The 16,484-nt window shown below is 37.7% G+C and overlaps 1 protein-coding gene across 1 annotated transcript; it reads left to right on the top strand.

Annotated features, from left to right (window-relative positions):
* On the top strand, nt 1–704 carry LOC131604791 (uncharacterized). Its single transcript, XM_058877208.1, has 2 exons — nt 1–558; nt 645–704. Exons 1-2 carry the CDS (start codon nt 1–3, stop codon nt 702–704), a joined length of 618 nt encoding a protein of 205 aa, XP_058733191.1.
* The last annotated feature ends 15,780 nt before the right edge of the window (nt 705–16,484 follow it).

Below are 16,484 nucleotides of genomic sequence, written 5' to 3'. Positions count from 1 at the left end.
ATGCCACAAGGTTCTCATGTACCGTTCACTGCAAGACTGATGTTGGACTGTACCAACAATATGGCAGAGTACGAAGCTTGTATCATGGGACTAGAAGAAGCCATTGATCTTAGAATCAAGATTTTGAATGTATTTGGTGATTCTGCTCTAGTTATTAATCAGATCAAAGGAGAATGGGAAACCCGTCATCCTAGATTAATTCCTTACAGAGATTATGCCCGAAGACTGCTAACCTTCTTCAACAAAGTTGAGTTCCATCACATACCTCGTGAGGAAAATCAAATGGCAGATGCATTGGCTACTCTAGCTTCCATGTATCAAGTGAAGTTCCCGAATGAAGCTCCTCGAATTAAAATCATGCGCCTGGACAGGCCGGATCATGTATTCACTGGTGAAGTTATCACAAATGACAAACCGTGGTTTTATGACATCAAAATCTTCTTACAAAAACAAGAGTACCCACCTGGGACATCTAGCAAAAATAGAAGAACTTTGAGAAGATTGTCTGGTAATTTCTTCCTGACTGGAGATGTGCTCTACAAAAAGAATTTTGACATGGTATTGCTTAGATGCGTGGATAGACACGAAGCAAACCAATTAATGCAAGAAATTCATGAAGGATCTTTCGGCACTCATGCCTACAGACATGCAATGACAAGAAAGATACTGAGAGCATGTTACTATTGGATGACAATGGAATCTGACTGTTACAGATATGTGAAGAAGTGCCACAAATGTCAGATCTATGATGATAAGATCCATGTGCCTCCGACGCTTCTCAACGTTATCTCCTCTCCATGGCCTTTCTCTATGTGGGGTATTGATATGATTGGAATGATTGAACCTAAGGCTTCAAATGGACATCATTTCATCCTGGTCTCCATTGATTACTTCACCAAATGGGTTGAAGCCGCCTCTTACGCCAATGTTACTCGACAAGTGGTAGTAAGATTTATCAAGAACAATCTCATCTGTCGCTACGGCAAACCCAACAGAATCATATTACTGATAATGGTTCCAATCTGAACAACAAGATGATGAAAGAGTTATGTGTTGAGTTTAATATTGAGCATCACAATTCCTCTCCTTACCGTCCAAAGATGAATGGAGCAGTAGAAGCGGATAACAAGAATGTCAAAAAGATTGTCCAGAAAATGGTTGTGACTTACAAGGACTGGCACGAAATGCTCCCTCTCGCTCTGCATGGGTACCGTACTATAGTTCACACTTCGACTAGGGCAACACCTTTCTCCGTGGAATATAGCAGGGAAGCCGTGCTCCCGATAGAGGTTGAGATTCCCTCCTTAAGGATCCTAATGGAAGCCAAGTTATCAGAAGCTGAATGGTGTCAAGCTAGATACTACCAGTTGAATCTTATTGAAGAGAAAAGAATGACCGCATTACGCCACGATCAGCTCTACCAAGAAAGAATAAAGAGAGCCTTTGACAAGAAAGTCAGATCTCAAAGATTCAAGGAAGGCAATCTCGTGCTCAAGAAGATATTACCTCTTCAACCAGATCCCAGGGGCAAATGGACTCCCAATTATGAAGGCCCGTATGTTGTTAAGAGAGCCTTCTCAGGTGGTGCTTTAACTCTTACGACTACGGATGGTGAAGAATTTCCACGTCCCGTGAATACCGATATGGTCAAGAAATACTTCACCTAAAGAAAGAAAAAAGAAATAATCTCGCTAAGTTGAAAACCCAAAAGGGCGACTTAGGCAAAAATGAGCGTCTCGGTGGACTGAAAACCTGAAATGGCGGTCCAGGCAAAAATTAGAGACAATAAAAGAAAAGGAAAACATCCCAATGAATTGAAAACCTGCAAAGGCAATTCATGCAAAAATTAGGGAATATGGCAAGTAACCACATCCGGTATCACCTGACCATCCCGAAGATTTTATGAAGACTCTCAGCCGATGTCAGTGTACGTGTGATATTCAAAGTTGATAGGGTGACTAGTGATCATTGTATTTCAGTGTACCCTTTTCTGAAAAAGTTACCATTTTTCAAAGTTTGTAATCCATGGAGTCTTTCCGTTCGCAGACTACCATTCCATTAATGAAAATTTGAGCCTTATCTCATTTCTTGGAATTCTTATTTTTATTCTATCTTGCAAAATTTTGTTTTAAGATTAACGGATTTGAAACAAAGTCAAAAGTTGTTTTTCAAAATAAAAAGATAGAACATTTTATTAAGATTCTTGAACACAAAGGTAAATGTTGATCCTGAGTCCCCAGAAGAGTTGGTTCTCGAAACAAGAAGCGAAAGCACCGACATATTTCATTCCTACAAAGCAGCTAGGTCTTGACACAAGTTGTTTCCAGCCAAAGATAGATTTTCTTCTCGAAATATGTTCCCCTTTTCAAACGGGTTTTCTTCTCGAAATGAATCCTTTGATAATGAAGATTAGTTTGAAGAGTATTCTCTTCCCCTGCAGGAATTGCATCCCTAACAGAAGATGTTATTAACGATCGGGCGAGTATATACCCTGGTGTTGTCGTTTCCCAGCATGATCATCTTATTATATGTTTGTTTTGTCAGTATGCACATAACACTCACTTATGCACTCATGCATTACATATTCATGCACATTATTTTCATCTTGTTGATATGATAAGCTTATTATTCCCCAAGCAATGTCTTTACTCCTTCCATTTAAGCGTCAGCTTTAGGCAAAAAGACCCGTGATTTTTTTATGTTTCCCTAGAGAGTTTGTTCCTCATGGGAAGATCTTGTTTCAGCTTATTCACCTGTCTGTAGATAGAATGAACCCCCATTTTGATATTGTTCCTCAAATGGGAAGTGTCTTGTTTGGTGTTTCATTCCAACTCCACCTTGGACTGAACTTTGTCTCCAGCATATATGATTATTTAGATCAAAGAATCCTGGATTCTCAGACTGCATTTATTTTGCACGATTGAAGACCTGATATTTTCAAAAATGAGCCTGTTTGTGGTTCCCCAGAAAGTTGGATTTATATCCCCAACAATCACTACTGCAGTTATTACTTGACAACAAGTAATGGTCTCTTTATTTGAGCATCTTGTGTGTCCCCAATTTCCGAAGATGAGAGTCTCTACGGAGCAAGAAAATTATTTCCAGCAAAGGAGTTTGGAAATGATAGAAGTTTCACAATGGATGGTTGGCCTTCTCAAGATGATGAAGATAGTCTATTGAAGAACATAATGGTGTGAACGATTAGTCTCTTGGTGTAAGAAGACAGTTCACGACAAGAAGATTCACAATAGATGATGAAGACAGTCTATTGAAGAACCTGAAGTTATTTATGAATGGTTAGTCTGTCCAGCATCGAGACAGTTCATGTTGAAGTTATTTATGAATGGTTGGTCTCTCCAGCATCGAGACAGTTCATGTTGAAGTTATTTATGAATGGTTAGTCTCTCCAGCGCCGAGACAGTTCATGTTGAAGACATTTATGAATGATTAGTTGAAGATTATTATTAACGGTTAGTCCCTCCAGCGTCGGGACAATTCATGTTGAAGTTTATTATCCCTTGTGAATGGTGAGTCTCCCAAGCGTATGAGATAGTTCATTAAGAAAGCCTGTTGATTTCCTTCCCCAACAGGTGAAAGCAACCCATATAGAAGATTGGCCTTGTTGTGTGAAAATCCATAGCTTGGTGTTGCGTTATGAGTGAATCTATAACATATCTTTGTCATTGCGAGAGAATCCGTAATTGACTCTTTTGTTATGAGAGAATCCAGAACCCCTTAAAACACTGTCCTGTAAAAATAAAAAAAATATGTTGTTTTCATATCATGCATGTGGGCTCTGAAGGGTCCAAAATTGTGCTATCTGTTATATTTAAGTCCCTCATACCGTGCTGAGACGAAGATTCCATCTTCCCCTCCTCAGGTATCAAGAACTTAAATAGGGGCATCTGTTGCACCCCAATTTTTGGCCACTGAGATCCCACCATAGCCTAAATATTAGGGTCATCATTGTCATCATTATCATCATGCATTTATTATTTGCTAACCAAAAATACAAAAAAAAATTGTTGTTTGTTGCTTGTGTCCTAAGAGGAGACTGATCAATAAGAAGCTAAGAAAACTAGGGTTTTGAGGCCTAGAAAGAAATTCAACATTCTTCTATGATTCAAAGGGTTCTCCAATCAAAACCAAGGTCCAAGGATGGGTCAATGCAAGATCAATCACCTTCAACTTCATCAGAAGCTCCAATTAGGGTTTTTGACCTAATTTCTATGGAGGGTTGACTTTTAATCAGGAGATGGTTCCAAGAATCAAAATATGATTCAAGGGCATCCAAATCAACATTATAGTCCATCCATATCATTCATTTGAAGAGCAGAGCTTGATTCATTTAGAAATCACAAAACTGCAGTTCATTTGGAAAAAGTCAACTGTGCAAGTCAACCTTTGACTTTTGAGAAACATAGTCAACTATGGACTTTTAAGGATCCAAATCATCATCATATAGATATTGAAGACATTTGATGAAAGAAAATTCAAAAAATCCATCAAGAATCAAAAAGTCAAAATTAGGGTTTTTAAGTGTATTTTGACCTAATTCATGGATCTCCAAATTTTGCCTACACACTCAAAAATCTCCAAACATGAAAGTTGTAGATCTTGACAAAAAAACAACTTATCACATTGGAACTTTTTTCAAAAAGTGATTATTTTAAGAGATATGGAATTAAGAAGATAACTTTCAAAAGACTTAGAGAAATTTTCAAGTGTTTTACTTGGATTTTTTCTTAACTTTATGGCCATTTTTCTCAATGATCCAAAAAGAGTTTGAGGAAACTTTTAACTACTCATTTGAAGTATGTAGCAAGGGCTTTTCAAAGAGCTAAGTAGCATGAAATTTCATGGCTTGATCAAGGAGATATGATTTTGTCAATATGCGACCATGAACACTTGAAAATGAAGAAGAACATGAAGAAAGTGAAGAAGATATGAACCAAACTTGTTCAAATTCGAAAGATTCCTTTCTTGCAGCTCATATAACTTGTTCAAAGCACCATAATCAAAAGATTACACTTGATTTTGAGCTATAATCCAAGTTTTTAAGCCATTATCCAATTGATCATTCCATTAATGGCACAAAGTTAACACTTCCATTCTAGTAAAGTTAGCTTTATGCACAAACCCATAAGAAAGCCTCTAAGATCAAATCAAAACTTTGCAAGCATGCTGTGGACCTCCTTTTTTTTCGGGCCATACCTCTTTGCGGGAGAGATACGTGAACTGACCCTTTTTTATCGCTTATGCTTTCGCATTTTTGAAAATTCACAGAGTCGCCACCGACCTTTTATTTTATCCAATTAAGGAAAGGTTTATAAAAGAAACAGAAAAAAGACCTTTAAGAAATTCTGGGTAAGGGGGTAGGTTATACAAAGGGAAGGTGTTATCACCCTTTGTATCCATGGTTATCCATGGGCTCTTAAGTTTGCTTAGCTCACTTGTTTTTCGATTACTTTTCAATTGCTTTAGAATGCTCATATGTGGTTTCAAATACCTTTGTAAATTGAATTTGTAATGATCCTTGTGCGGATGTATACAAAATGTTTGTTTATCTTTCGAAAGATGTTTTGAAAAGAACGTTAACTTTGTAATGATCCGTGTTTGGATGTATACAAAGTATTGTCTTTTTGGAAAGTTTTGAAAAACAACAGTGTATGAGAATTTTGTTTGTTTTGATTTGAGCAAGCAAACTAGGAGGTCTACCCTGAGTTGTAAGGTCTTTATCCTATTTCCTTTAAAAATCTATCCTTTCACCGGATATAAACAAAAGGTTCGATTTTGTACTCGAAACAGTAGAATTTTGACTTTGATTTTGAAAAGAATGAGAAGGGATTACCTTAAGAGGTGCAAATGTGATTGTGTTTGGATTCAGATATTTTATATTTGAAGTTAGTGATCTAACGGTTCAATTTTATCTTTGACATACACGCAGTTTATATTTGCTGGAAATTAAAATGCGGAAATGTAAAGTGCGGAAAGTAAATCTACGCTATTACATCGATTGTGCAGGAAATGTAAACTAGCCTATTTACATGAATTTGATATCCTATACATTTATCTAGGAATTTAAATTGCAAGAAAAATAAAAGGCATGTTTTTTTTGGATTTTTTATGAATGATTTTAATTATAATTAATGCATGATTAATTAAATTAAAATGAAGAAAAAAGATGAAAATAGATTTAAACCTAGAAATTAAGTTTAAAATATGTACAAAATATTTGTCAATTGATTTTAAAACAAAACTAATTTTTTTTGGAATTTTTGAAATTGATTTGAAATTGATTAAGCTAATTAATACATAATTATACAAATAATTATACAAATAATTAAAACTCAAAGAGAAAATTATTCAAAATATGTACAAAATTAGTTTATAATATATAAACAATATTTTATATAAAGAACAATTTTTTTTTATGATTTTTTGATTGGTTAGAATAATTAAAAAGCAAATATATAAATATATACTAATTAATTATGCAAAATATTGAAATTTTGAAGAAAAATAAAATATTTTTATTTCAGAAAATAATATATTATTTTAGAAGTCTAAAAATATTTTTTGTGTATTTTTTGGATTTTTAAAACTATTTTTAATTAATTTTGCAAAGAAAATTAAAATAAAATAGAAAATAAAAGGATACTAATCAGATGTGGTTGATTGGAGAGTCCATGGTATGGACTGGCGTGTCAGGTGCGTTGGATGAGCTGGAAAGTGAATCTGAAGGCTCAGATATTGAGACACATGGCCATCAATACACCTGCAAAGCACTGGATTAGTGGAAAATTCAAAAGAACGCGCGCGCTGGCTGTCCAATGAGGTAGGGACACCTCATCATCTTCAACCTCTCGCTAGGACCTTTTACAGCGCTTTTATGAAAAGAGCGCTGTAATTGATGAGCTTCAGACCTGCAAAATAACGAATAGGGGTAAACCTAAAAATAAATTTGGCGCGACCTCTCCATTCAACTCGTCTGATCCATACGAACTCAATGGTACCACTTAGATCCTCTAATTTTTCCTATTTCAGAAAGCCCTAATTTTGAGATTATGAACCCTAGAATGGTAACTTCGTGTGTAAGCGTCTAAAACTCAATTAAAGTTCCAGAAATGATCTACACACCACACCAAGTTCAAATACATGTCTACATCGTGCTAGATATGCTTGTGTTATGAGATACAAGTCAGTTTTAGTTTGAGCAAATCGTGACCTGTGTAGCTCGATTCAGTGAGGTTTAAGACTTGCAATTGATTGGAATAGTTTCAGTGAAGCTCAGAGATGATGTTTGAATGCTTAGTTTGTATTGAAATTGACTGAAATTAAAAATTCGAATTTGAAATTACTTTGAAAAGTTTAAGTGGTTACAAGCATGGTACAAGCATAAGAATGGCTCTGATTTCTGTCTCTTTTGATTGTGAAATGTTATAGCCTTTATATAGACTATGTTGTGCTTAGAATTGAAGCCAACAAGCATCTAGTTGCCTTTGTGGAATTCTTGATTTTTTTATATTAAAAACCTTTGAATTATTGACCAAGTCTTCTTCTCTTCAATGCTCTTGCCTTGCTCTTCAATTCTATGCAGAAAATCAGAGATTCCTTGGGTGAGTCATGCTTAGATTGTAAGCTACCCATTATCCATTCATTTTCCTTTTAATTTAATCTTAAAATAAGATAAAATTAAGCAAAAAATGGATAAAAAAAGGTGTGGGCCTTGTCTTGGTCGTGGGAGGCCCATAATATTATGGAAATGATGTTTGAACCATGAAAACTTGGCCCCATTTGGAAAAAATACATTTTTGAGCAATGTTGATTTCATGCATTTTCCCAAAATTTAGCCAACTTCAACAAGGTGTAAATCCCTCAATTTTTGTCATATGAAGGAGATCTTGCACTTTTTGGAAACCTAAAAGAGTCCTCTAACTAATGCCTTTGGTCTCATGTCAAAATGATTTTTGATGCTCCTTGTGTGTCCTTTTGAAAAAAGTGTCTTTTTGTTGACTTTGAAAATGACCTGTAATGTCTTTGGTCATATTTTTCAAATGGTGAATGCAATGACCATGGGATCAATTGCATTTGAAAGATAATTTAATTTCCTTCAAAATGAGCTTTGGTTTGAATTTTTTGGATGAAGGATGAGAGAGTTATGACCAGTCAAAGTTGAGTTGACTTTTCAGGCAAAAACCCTAATTTTGAATCTTAGGGTTTTGTTGATTTTTGATCTTTCCTTGATGAATTATGATCATCCAATGATCAAATGATGAATCCTTTGACAAAATATGGACTTTGACAAAAAAATTCATTTTTGACTGTCTGTTGACTTTTTGGTCAAACGGGTCGTCTGTTGACTGTTTGAGCTGCTGACGGTGCGTCTGAGTGAATTGAAGTTTGAAAATTTGTATGATGGTACTTTGAGATATATGGATGTGCATGAAATCCATTTGAGGTCTCAAAAACTTGTTTCTCCTGTAAAAACAAGAAAACCCTAGTCAGGGACTGTTTGTGTAGGAGACAGTTAAGCGTACCTGATTTTTGTGCAGTGTTGAGTCTCTGCTAATCGCGTGATATTCAGAAGACTTCTAGAACAAAAATCTTGGAATTTTGAATTGTGAAAGATTGATTTGATTGATGGTACAAAACACTGAGAATTGTACTGTCAGCAGTTTGGCTGTCAACTGACTGTTCAGGTATTGACGTAGCAGTTAGAGTGAAAAATCAACAGTCAAAGTTAATTTTCTTTTTTGTTGTTTTTGTTTTTGTTTTATGTGAAAAATGAAAGTTTATTTACATGACTTGTTAAAAAAAACACAGACATAATAAATAACTTGATATTTACTGTATGCGGGCAAAATTACCGATAATAACCCTGAAAATCATTTAATGCACAGAAAAATGAATATTTGACTGGCAGAAAACACACAAAATATTATCTGAGTAATTAAGCAATATTATGACAAATAGTACAACATTTAATACTGACAGTACAAATATTACATACTATATTGAACAGTACGAATAAACGGTACATTTAAGAAATACGGCAAATTTTAAGAATGACGATTGATAACCCATGCTACAAATAGTAACATGTAGATGATTGGGAGCATAAGCATCCCAGGTCCACAGTGTTCCGGGCTATGCAGACAGAAGAAAGACATGATCACCGTAGCAATGGTGATGATCATAAGAAAACACGTTTCCCACCGCTTCGCCATTTTGTCGGGGAAAAGGATGGATTATGAAGTAGAAATTTGAGAGATGAATTAGAATTTGATGTGAGATTTTTATGAAAAAATGAGAGGTATTTATAGAGTGGAAAGAAGGATAGAGACGTTGGGGAATGATGTGATTCCGTACAAAAGGAAAATTTGAGTGGAAGTAAGATTTGAAAGAAAGTGTATGATAGTGTTGGGAAATAGAGAGATGTAGAGAATAAAGTTAGGATTTGATTTTTGAAAAAGAGATTTGAAAAGATTTTTGAAAATAATGGAATATAGTACAAAAATTAGTGGGAAACAAAAGATAATAATAATCTACTTGTTACCAGTACAGTCTGAGTTTCCTGATTCTGCGCCTGCAAAAAGATTTAACTCTGTACCAATTGTGTCAGTACTATTTATCTGTAAATAAATAAATAGCATGTGTGAAGTAATAAACAGTATTTGGCGTTTGCGTAAGAATAAATTCAACTGCAAGCCAAATTACTGTATAAGAAAAATTCTAAAAACTAAGTATTTCATATGTCAGGATATTTGTTGAAATAAAAATCCATGATTATATGAGACTCTTAATTTTCAGATTGGAGTTTTCTTGAAAAAAGATGCGGGCAAATTTTGGGGTATAACAGTTGCCCCTATTCAATCTTCTTAAACCTGAAGAGATTGTCTGAAATCTGAAGGTAGAAGATGATTGAATATTTAAATGCCCTGAAAATTTGCACTTACCTTGATCAGAAGAGATGTTGGAAGTTGCATTTGAATGTCGTCTGCGAAATGTTGTTGGCAGATTGAAACATTACCTGAGATGGGCTTTCAGATGCCACCTGGTAAATGGGTTGATGGTTTGTTCATCAGAATGAATCCATTGATTATATCTGGATGAAGGATTTGAAAGTCTTTGTGTTGACTGTTTCGGAACCGTCCAAGGTTACCGCTTTAAGTCTAGGAGGATGATTGCTACGGAACTTGTCCAAAGTTTTTCTGCTTTAGATTTTGATCATTGTGGAACCGTCTGAGGTATCAGCTTTAGATCTTTGATGTTAGATCGTTCTTGAACCGTCTGAGGTATCAACTTTAGATCTGTGATGCTAGATCGTTCTGGAACCGTCTGAGGTATCGACTTAGATCTGTGATGCTAGATCGTTTTGGAACCGTCTGAGGTATCGACTTAGATCTGTGATGCTAGATCGTTCTTGAACCGTCTGAGGTATCAACTTTAGATCTGCAATGTTAAATCGTTCTGGAACCGTCTGAGGTATCAACTTTAGATCTGCAATGTTAGATCGTTCTTGAACCATCTGAGGTATCAACTTTAGATCTGCAATGTTAGATCGTTCTGGAACCGTCTGAGGTATCAACTTTAGATCTGCGATGTTAGATCGTTTTGGAACCGTCTGAGGTATCAACTTTAGATCTGCAATGTTAAATCGTTCTGGAACCGTCTGAGGTATCAACTTTAGATCTGCAATGTTAGATCGTTCTTGAACCATCTGGGGTATCAACTTTAGATCGGTGATGCTAGATCGTTCTGGAACCGTCTGAGGTATCGACTTTAGATCTTCAATGTCTGTTTTTGAGTTGGTAAGTGATCAGAATGAATCTTCGGCTTGATTATATCTGAGAGAACCGTTCATGGAATTCAGGTGAACACTGCATGTGATTGAGAACATCTTTGTTGAAGATATCCGTCTACCTGAAAAATCAAGTTAGTGATATGCAATGTTTATGATGCATGTAAATGTGAGATATTCCCGGAGAAATATGCATGTGATGTTGTGTATGAATATGCGCATGATGCATGATGTATGATGTATGATGTATGATGTATGATGTATGATGTATGATGTATGATGTATGATGTATGATGTATGATGTATGAATGTGTGATGTATGATGTATGAATGTGATGTCAAGCTTCTATTTGGGAAAATAAATTTCCGTCAGTCATCTGAATATGACTATATTGTGATTGTTGATGATCTTTTGTCTTGTTTGAGTACCCTCGGCTGGGGAAATTCTTTGAGAACCATGGTACTCTGTTGAAGGATCTTTGATTATCACTTGGGAATGAAAGGTAGCTGGAAGTGCTGATGCCCTTTCAAATGGGAATGAGGAAGATGCATAATCCTCCGATGCACTATCTGACCAAGTCCGGGTGCGGGGATCACACCTTCTGAAGATAGTAATCTGGAACAACCCTGCTGGGGGATAAGACTTCTTTTGAAGAGAAAATCTCTTTTGAGGAATTTGCTGAGAAATGCGTTTCTCTTGGGGATTTTCTTCTGATGGAATAATGTCCAGATAATTGGGACATTTCCTGAATGCTATTCCTGTTTTTCCTGGTAAACATCAATCATATTCAAATGCACATGTTCATTCAAAATTATCATTGGGACGTTTACGTATTCAAAACAGAAAAAGTGAAAATAGTGATTTTTGAGCCTAAGCTGCATTGATTTTTGAAAAAGAGCCATGATAGGCTGGTTAGCACAGGGAGACAACAATCCTAGAAGTAGGAAATTGTCAGAAATTTTTGGAAAATATTTATAAAGATAAATAGCTATGTGAAAACAATCCAGTCAAGTTTCAACTCTGCTATTGCCAATCTGTCTTCGAGCATCTCATCCCTCACTTGTTGGAAGAAAGTGATTGGACTGATCGGTGTCTTTGAGGTGTTGAATCTTGATGGTGAGTAGGCAGCTGAACGGAACATAGTTGTATGCTTCATTCCCTAACTTTTGCCTAGGCTGCCCTTTCAGGTTTTCAGCCTACCGGGATAGTATTCGTTTAGTCTCTAATTTTTGCCTGGACCGCCCTTTCGGGTTTTCAATCCACCGAGACGCTCATTTTTTTGCCTAAGTTGCCCTTTCAGGTTTTCAACTTAGCGAGCTGTTTTTTTTTATTTTTTAAGCGAAGTACTTTTTGACTATGTCAGCATTCACAGGGTGTGGGAAATCCTCGCCATCCATGGTGGTAAGCAACATGGCTCCGCCGGAGAATATTTTCTTGATTACGAATGGTCCCTCGTAGGTGGGAGTCCATTTGCCTCTGGGATCACCTTGTGGTAAGATGATGCGTTTGACAACCAAGCCACCAGTTTGGTATGCTTGACTTTTGACTTTTTTGTTGAAGGCTTTGATCATACGCTTTTGGTATAGCTGACCATGACAAATAGCGGCGAGCCTTTTCTCATCAATCAAGTTTATCTGGTCCAATCGTGTTTGAATCCAATCGTCTTCGTCTAGATTGGCTTCTTTCATAATCCTTAGGGAAGGAATCTGAATTTCAATTGGAAGAACTGCCTCCATACCATAGACTAAGGAGAATGGAGTTGCCCCTGTTGAAGTACGCGCAGATGTGCGATAACCATGAAGAGCAAAAGGTAACATCTCATGCCAGTCTTTGTAGGTTACTGTCATTTTTTGTATGATTTTCTTGATGTTCTTGTTGGCAGCTTCCACCGCGCCGTTCATCTTTGGTCGATATGGAGAAGAATTATGATGTTTGATCTTGAACTGTGTGCAAAGTTCAGTAATCATTCTGTTGTTTAGATTTGTGCCATTGTCCGTAATAATCCGTTCAGGGATGCCGTACCGACAAATGAGATTGTATTTGATGAACCGGGCCACCACATTCTTGGTAACAGAAGCAAATGAAGCTGCTTCTACCCACTTTGTGAAGTAGTCAATAGCGACCAGGATAAAGCGATGTCCGTTGGAGGCAGTAGGTTTGATTTCTCCAATCATATCAATACCCCACATTGCAAAAGGCCAAGGAGCCGTCAGGACGCTTAATGGAACTGGAGGTACATGTACTTTGTCAGTGTATATCTGGCATTTGTGACATGTTCGAGAGTGATGATGGCAGTCTGTTTCCATGGTAGACCAGTAATAACCTGCTCTAAGGATCTTTTTAGCCATTGTATGTCCACTGGAATGAGTACCGAAGGCACCATTGTGTATTTCTTCCATGATCTGTTCTGCTTCCTTCTTGTTTACACAGCGAAGTAAAGTCGAGTCATGGTTGCGTTTGTATAGGGTTCCATTGCTTAGAAAGAATTTGGCAGCAAATCTCCTTAGAAACTTTCTGTCGTTAATGGATGCCCCTTCAGGGTACTCCTGAGCTTCGAGATATCTTTTTACTTCATGGAACCATGGTTTTCCTTTTGTTCCCTCGGTATTGATCTCATTGCAATAGGATGGTTCATCTTGCCTGTAAATGGTGATCATAGGCGCCTCGTTGTCCCACCTGACTTTGAACATGGATGACATGGTAGCTAAAGCATCAGCTAGTTGATTTTCCTCGCGTGGGATATGTTCGAAAGTGATTTCTTCGAAGTAAGGAATCAAACTCAGCACATATTCTTTGTAAGGAATTAGATTCGGGTGCTTCGTGTCCCATTCCCCTTTGACTTGGTAGATTACCAAGGCCGAGTCTCCGTAGACTTCCAGGAATTTGATTCTTAGATCGATTGCAGCTTTAAGACCCAGAATACATGCTTCGTATTCGGCTATATTGTTAGTGCAATTGAAGCATAACCTGGCAGTGAATGGTGTATGACCTCCTGCGGGGGAAATGATCACAGCTCCGATGCCATTGCCAAGTGCATTAGAAGCTCCGTCAAAAACCATAGTCCATCGGGATCCTGGCTCGGGTCCTTCTTCTGGTCCTGGTTGTTTGTAGTCATTGACTAGCATAATGTCTTCGTCTGGGAAGTCAAAGTTCAATGCTTGATAATCATCCACTGCTTGATGAGCTAGATGATCAGCTACCACACTTCCTTTGATTGCTTTTTGTGAAGTGTATTGAATGTCATATTCTGTTAAGATCATTTGCCATCTCGCTATTCTTCCAGAGAGAGCAGGTTTTTCGAACACGTATTTGATGGGATCCATCTTGGAGATTAGGAAAGTGGTGTGATTTAGCATGTACTGTCTTAGTCGGCGAGCCGCCCAAGCTAAGGCACAACAAGTTTTTTCGAGTAGTGAGTATCTTGTTTCACAATCGGTAAACTTTTTGCTAAGATAGTAGATTGCGTGCTCCTTTCGGCCGGATTCGTCATGTTGTCCTAGTACACACCCCATTGAGTCTTCTAACACAGTTAGGTACATTATCAGAGGTCTGCCTTCCACAGGTGGCAACAAGATTGGAGGTTTTTGGAGATATTCTTTGATTTTGTCAAAGGCTAACTGGCATTTGTCATTCCACCTTTCCACTTGATCTTTCTTCAACAATTTGAAGATCGGCACACAAGTAGTAGTCATGTGGGCAATAAATCGGGCGATGTAATTTAGACGTCCCAAGAATCCTCTGACTTGTTTCTCGGTACGAGGTATAGGCATTTCTTGAATGGCTTTAACCTTGGCGGGATCAACCTCAATACCTTTGCTGCTGACGATGAAACCTAAGAGTTTGCCGGATCTTACTCCAAAGGTACACTTATTTGGGTTCAGTCGCAACTTGTATTTCTTGAGTCTGTCAAACAACTTGTGTAAATGACCCAGATGTTCTTCTTTGGTGTTGGATTTTGCAATCATGTCATCGACATACACCTCTATTTCTTGATGAATCATATCATGAAATAGCGCTACCATTGCACGTTGATAGGTTGCTCCTGCGTTTTTCAGACCAAAGGGCATTACTTTGTAACAAAAGGTTCCCCAGGGTGTTGTGAAGGTTGTTTTTTCCATGTCTTCGGGTGCCATCTTGATTTGATTGTACCCTGAGAATCCGTCCATAAAGGAGAATACCTTGCATTGTGCGGTATTGTCAACCAGTACATCGATGTGTGGTAAAGGGAAATCATCTTTGGGGCTTGCCCGGTTCAGATCTCTGTAGTCCACGCACATTCTGACTTTCCCGTCTTTTTTAGGTACAGGCACGATGTTAGCTATCCAAGGAGGATAACTTACAACTTTTAGGAATCCGGCATTGAACTGTTTTTCAACCTCGTCTTTGATCTTTTTTGACATATCAGGCCTACTCCTTCGTAGTTTCTGTTTGACTGGAATGCTACCTTCTTTGATTGGCAGGCGATGAACTACAATGTCTGTGTCAAGGCCTGGCATATCTTCATAGGACCAGGCGAATATCTCGACGTAGTCTCGCAGCATTTGAATCAGTCTTTGCTTGATGCTGTGTTCTAAATCAGCCCCTATTTTGACTTCTTTCTTTTCTTCGTTGCTGCCCAAGTTGATGACCTCAATTGGCTCCTCGTGAGGCTGTATGGCCTTGTCTTCTTGTTCTAGCAGCCTTGCAAGTTCTCTTGGCACTTCACAATCTTCCTCACTTTCGTCCTCAGTTTGGTAGATCGGACTTTCAAAGTCATGACGGGCAATAGCAGAATCGTTGTTGACTGGATCCAGAGTGTATGTGAATCTGCATGTTAGTTATGTGAGTGTGTGTGAAGAAAAACATAGCTATTTGAAAGCGAAGAAAGAAAGAAAAAGGATCACAAAATTTAAATATGCAAGCGTCCCATGATTTTATTGAATGCACATGATCATGATATGATAAGCCCTTATAGAAGGACCAGTGTGCTAAGGCACACGGCTTTCAAGCTCATGGTTCGATTGTTCAGGAACCATTTTTATCTTTGCACAATATACACAAAGAAAACAGGAAATGGCATTTACTCCTGGTCAAAGGAGATCACATCCTCAGCTTTCCAGTTGTTCAATCCACTGCTGTGAGCAGGGAGTATCCAGCTGTTCCAGTTGCAGTTGTCTTCTTCATCTTCCACAGCATTGATTTCATTAGTGGGAAAATGAGCCGGTGATCCTTCGGGATAAGGGATATACTCTGCTGGATACGAGAGCCCAGGCTGAGATATCTCTGTTGGCTGAGCGAGATGCTCGATAAGGCCGTCCCATGCAGTCGGGATGATGTTTTGAATAGAGACTTGTGCATCCTGATGAGGAGTGTATGCTGACAGAAAGCAACCCTCGTTATTTGGTATTTCCCTGGCTTTTTCAAGAGCGAAATTGTCATCGTACTGTTCATCCCATCCAGTTGGGACAATGTCCTCCATAGCAATTTGTGAGCTCGGAGGAGCGGAGTATTTCACCATATAGTCATATTTGCCGCTGGGTTCTCCTAGCGTGTCCCATACTTCTTTGGGTGTATTTTGATATTGCTCAGTGACGGTACTTGTGAAACTTTTGTCATTTTCAATTTGATCACCCCATCCAGTCGGGGTAATGTCTTCCATAGCAATATAAGAATTCTGAGGTGCGGTATACTGATAATTAT

The sequence above is a fragment of the Vicia villosa genome, linkage group LG5, assembly GCF_029867415.1.
Source record: "Vicia villosa cultivar HV-30 ecotype Madison, WI linkage group LG5, Vvil1.0, whole genome shotgun sequence".
NCBI lineage: Eukaryota > Viridiplantae > Streptophyta > Magnoliopsida > Fabales > Fabaceae > Vicia > Vicia villosa.
This window is presented reverse-complemented; position numbering and strand designations above follow the sequence as displayed.

Coding starts and splice junctions, on each gene's coding strand:
- LOC131604791 (XM_058877208.1), top strand. CDS start 1: ATGCCACAAGGTTCTCATGTACCGTTCACTGCAAGACTGATGTTGGAC. Junction 559..644: donor ACAAAAAGAATTTTGACATG/GTATTGCTTAGA, acceptor TCATGCCTACAG/ACATGCAATGACAAGAAAGA.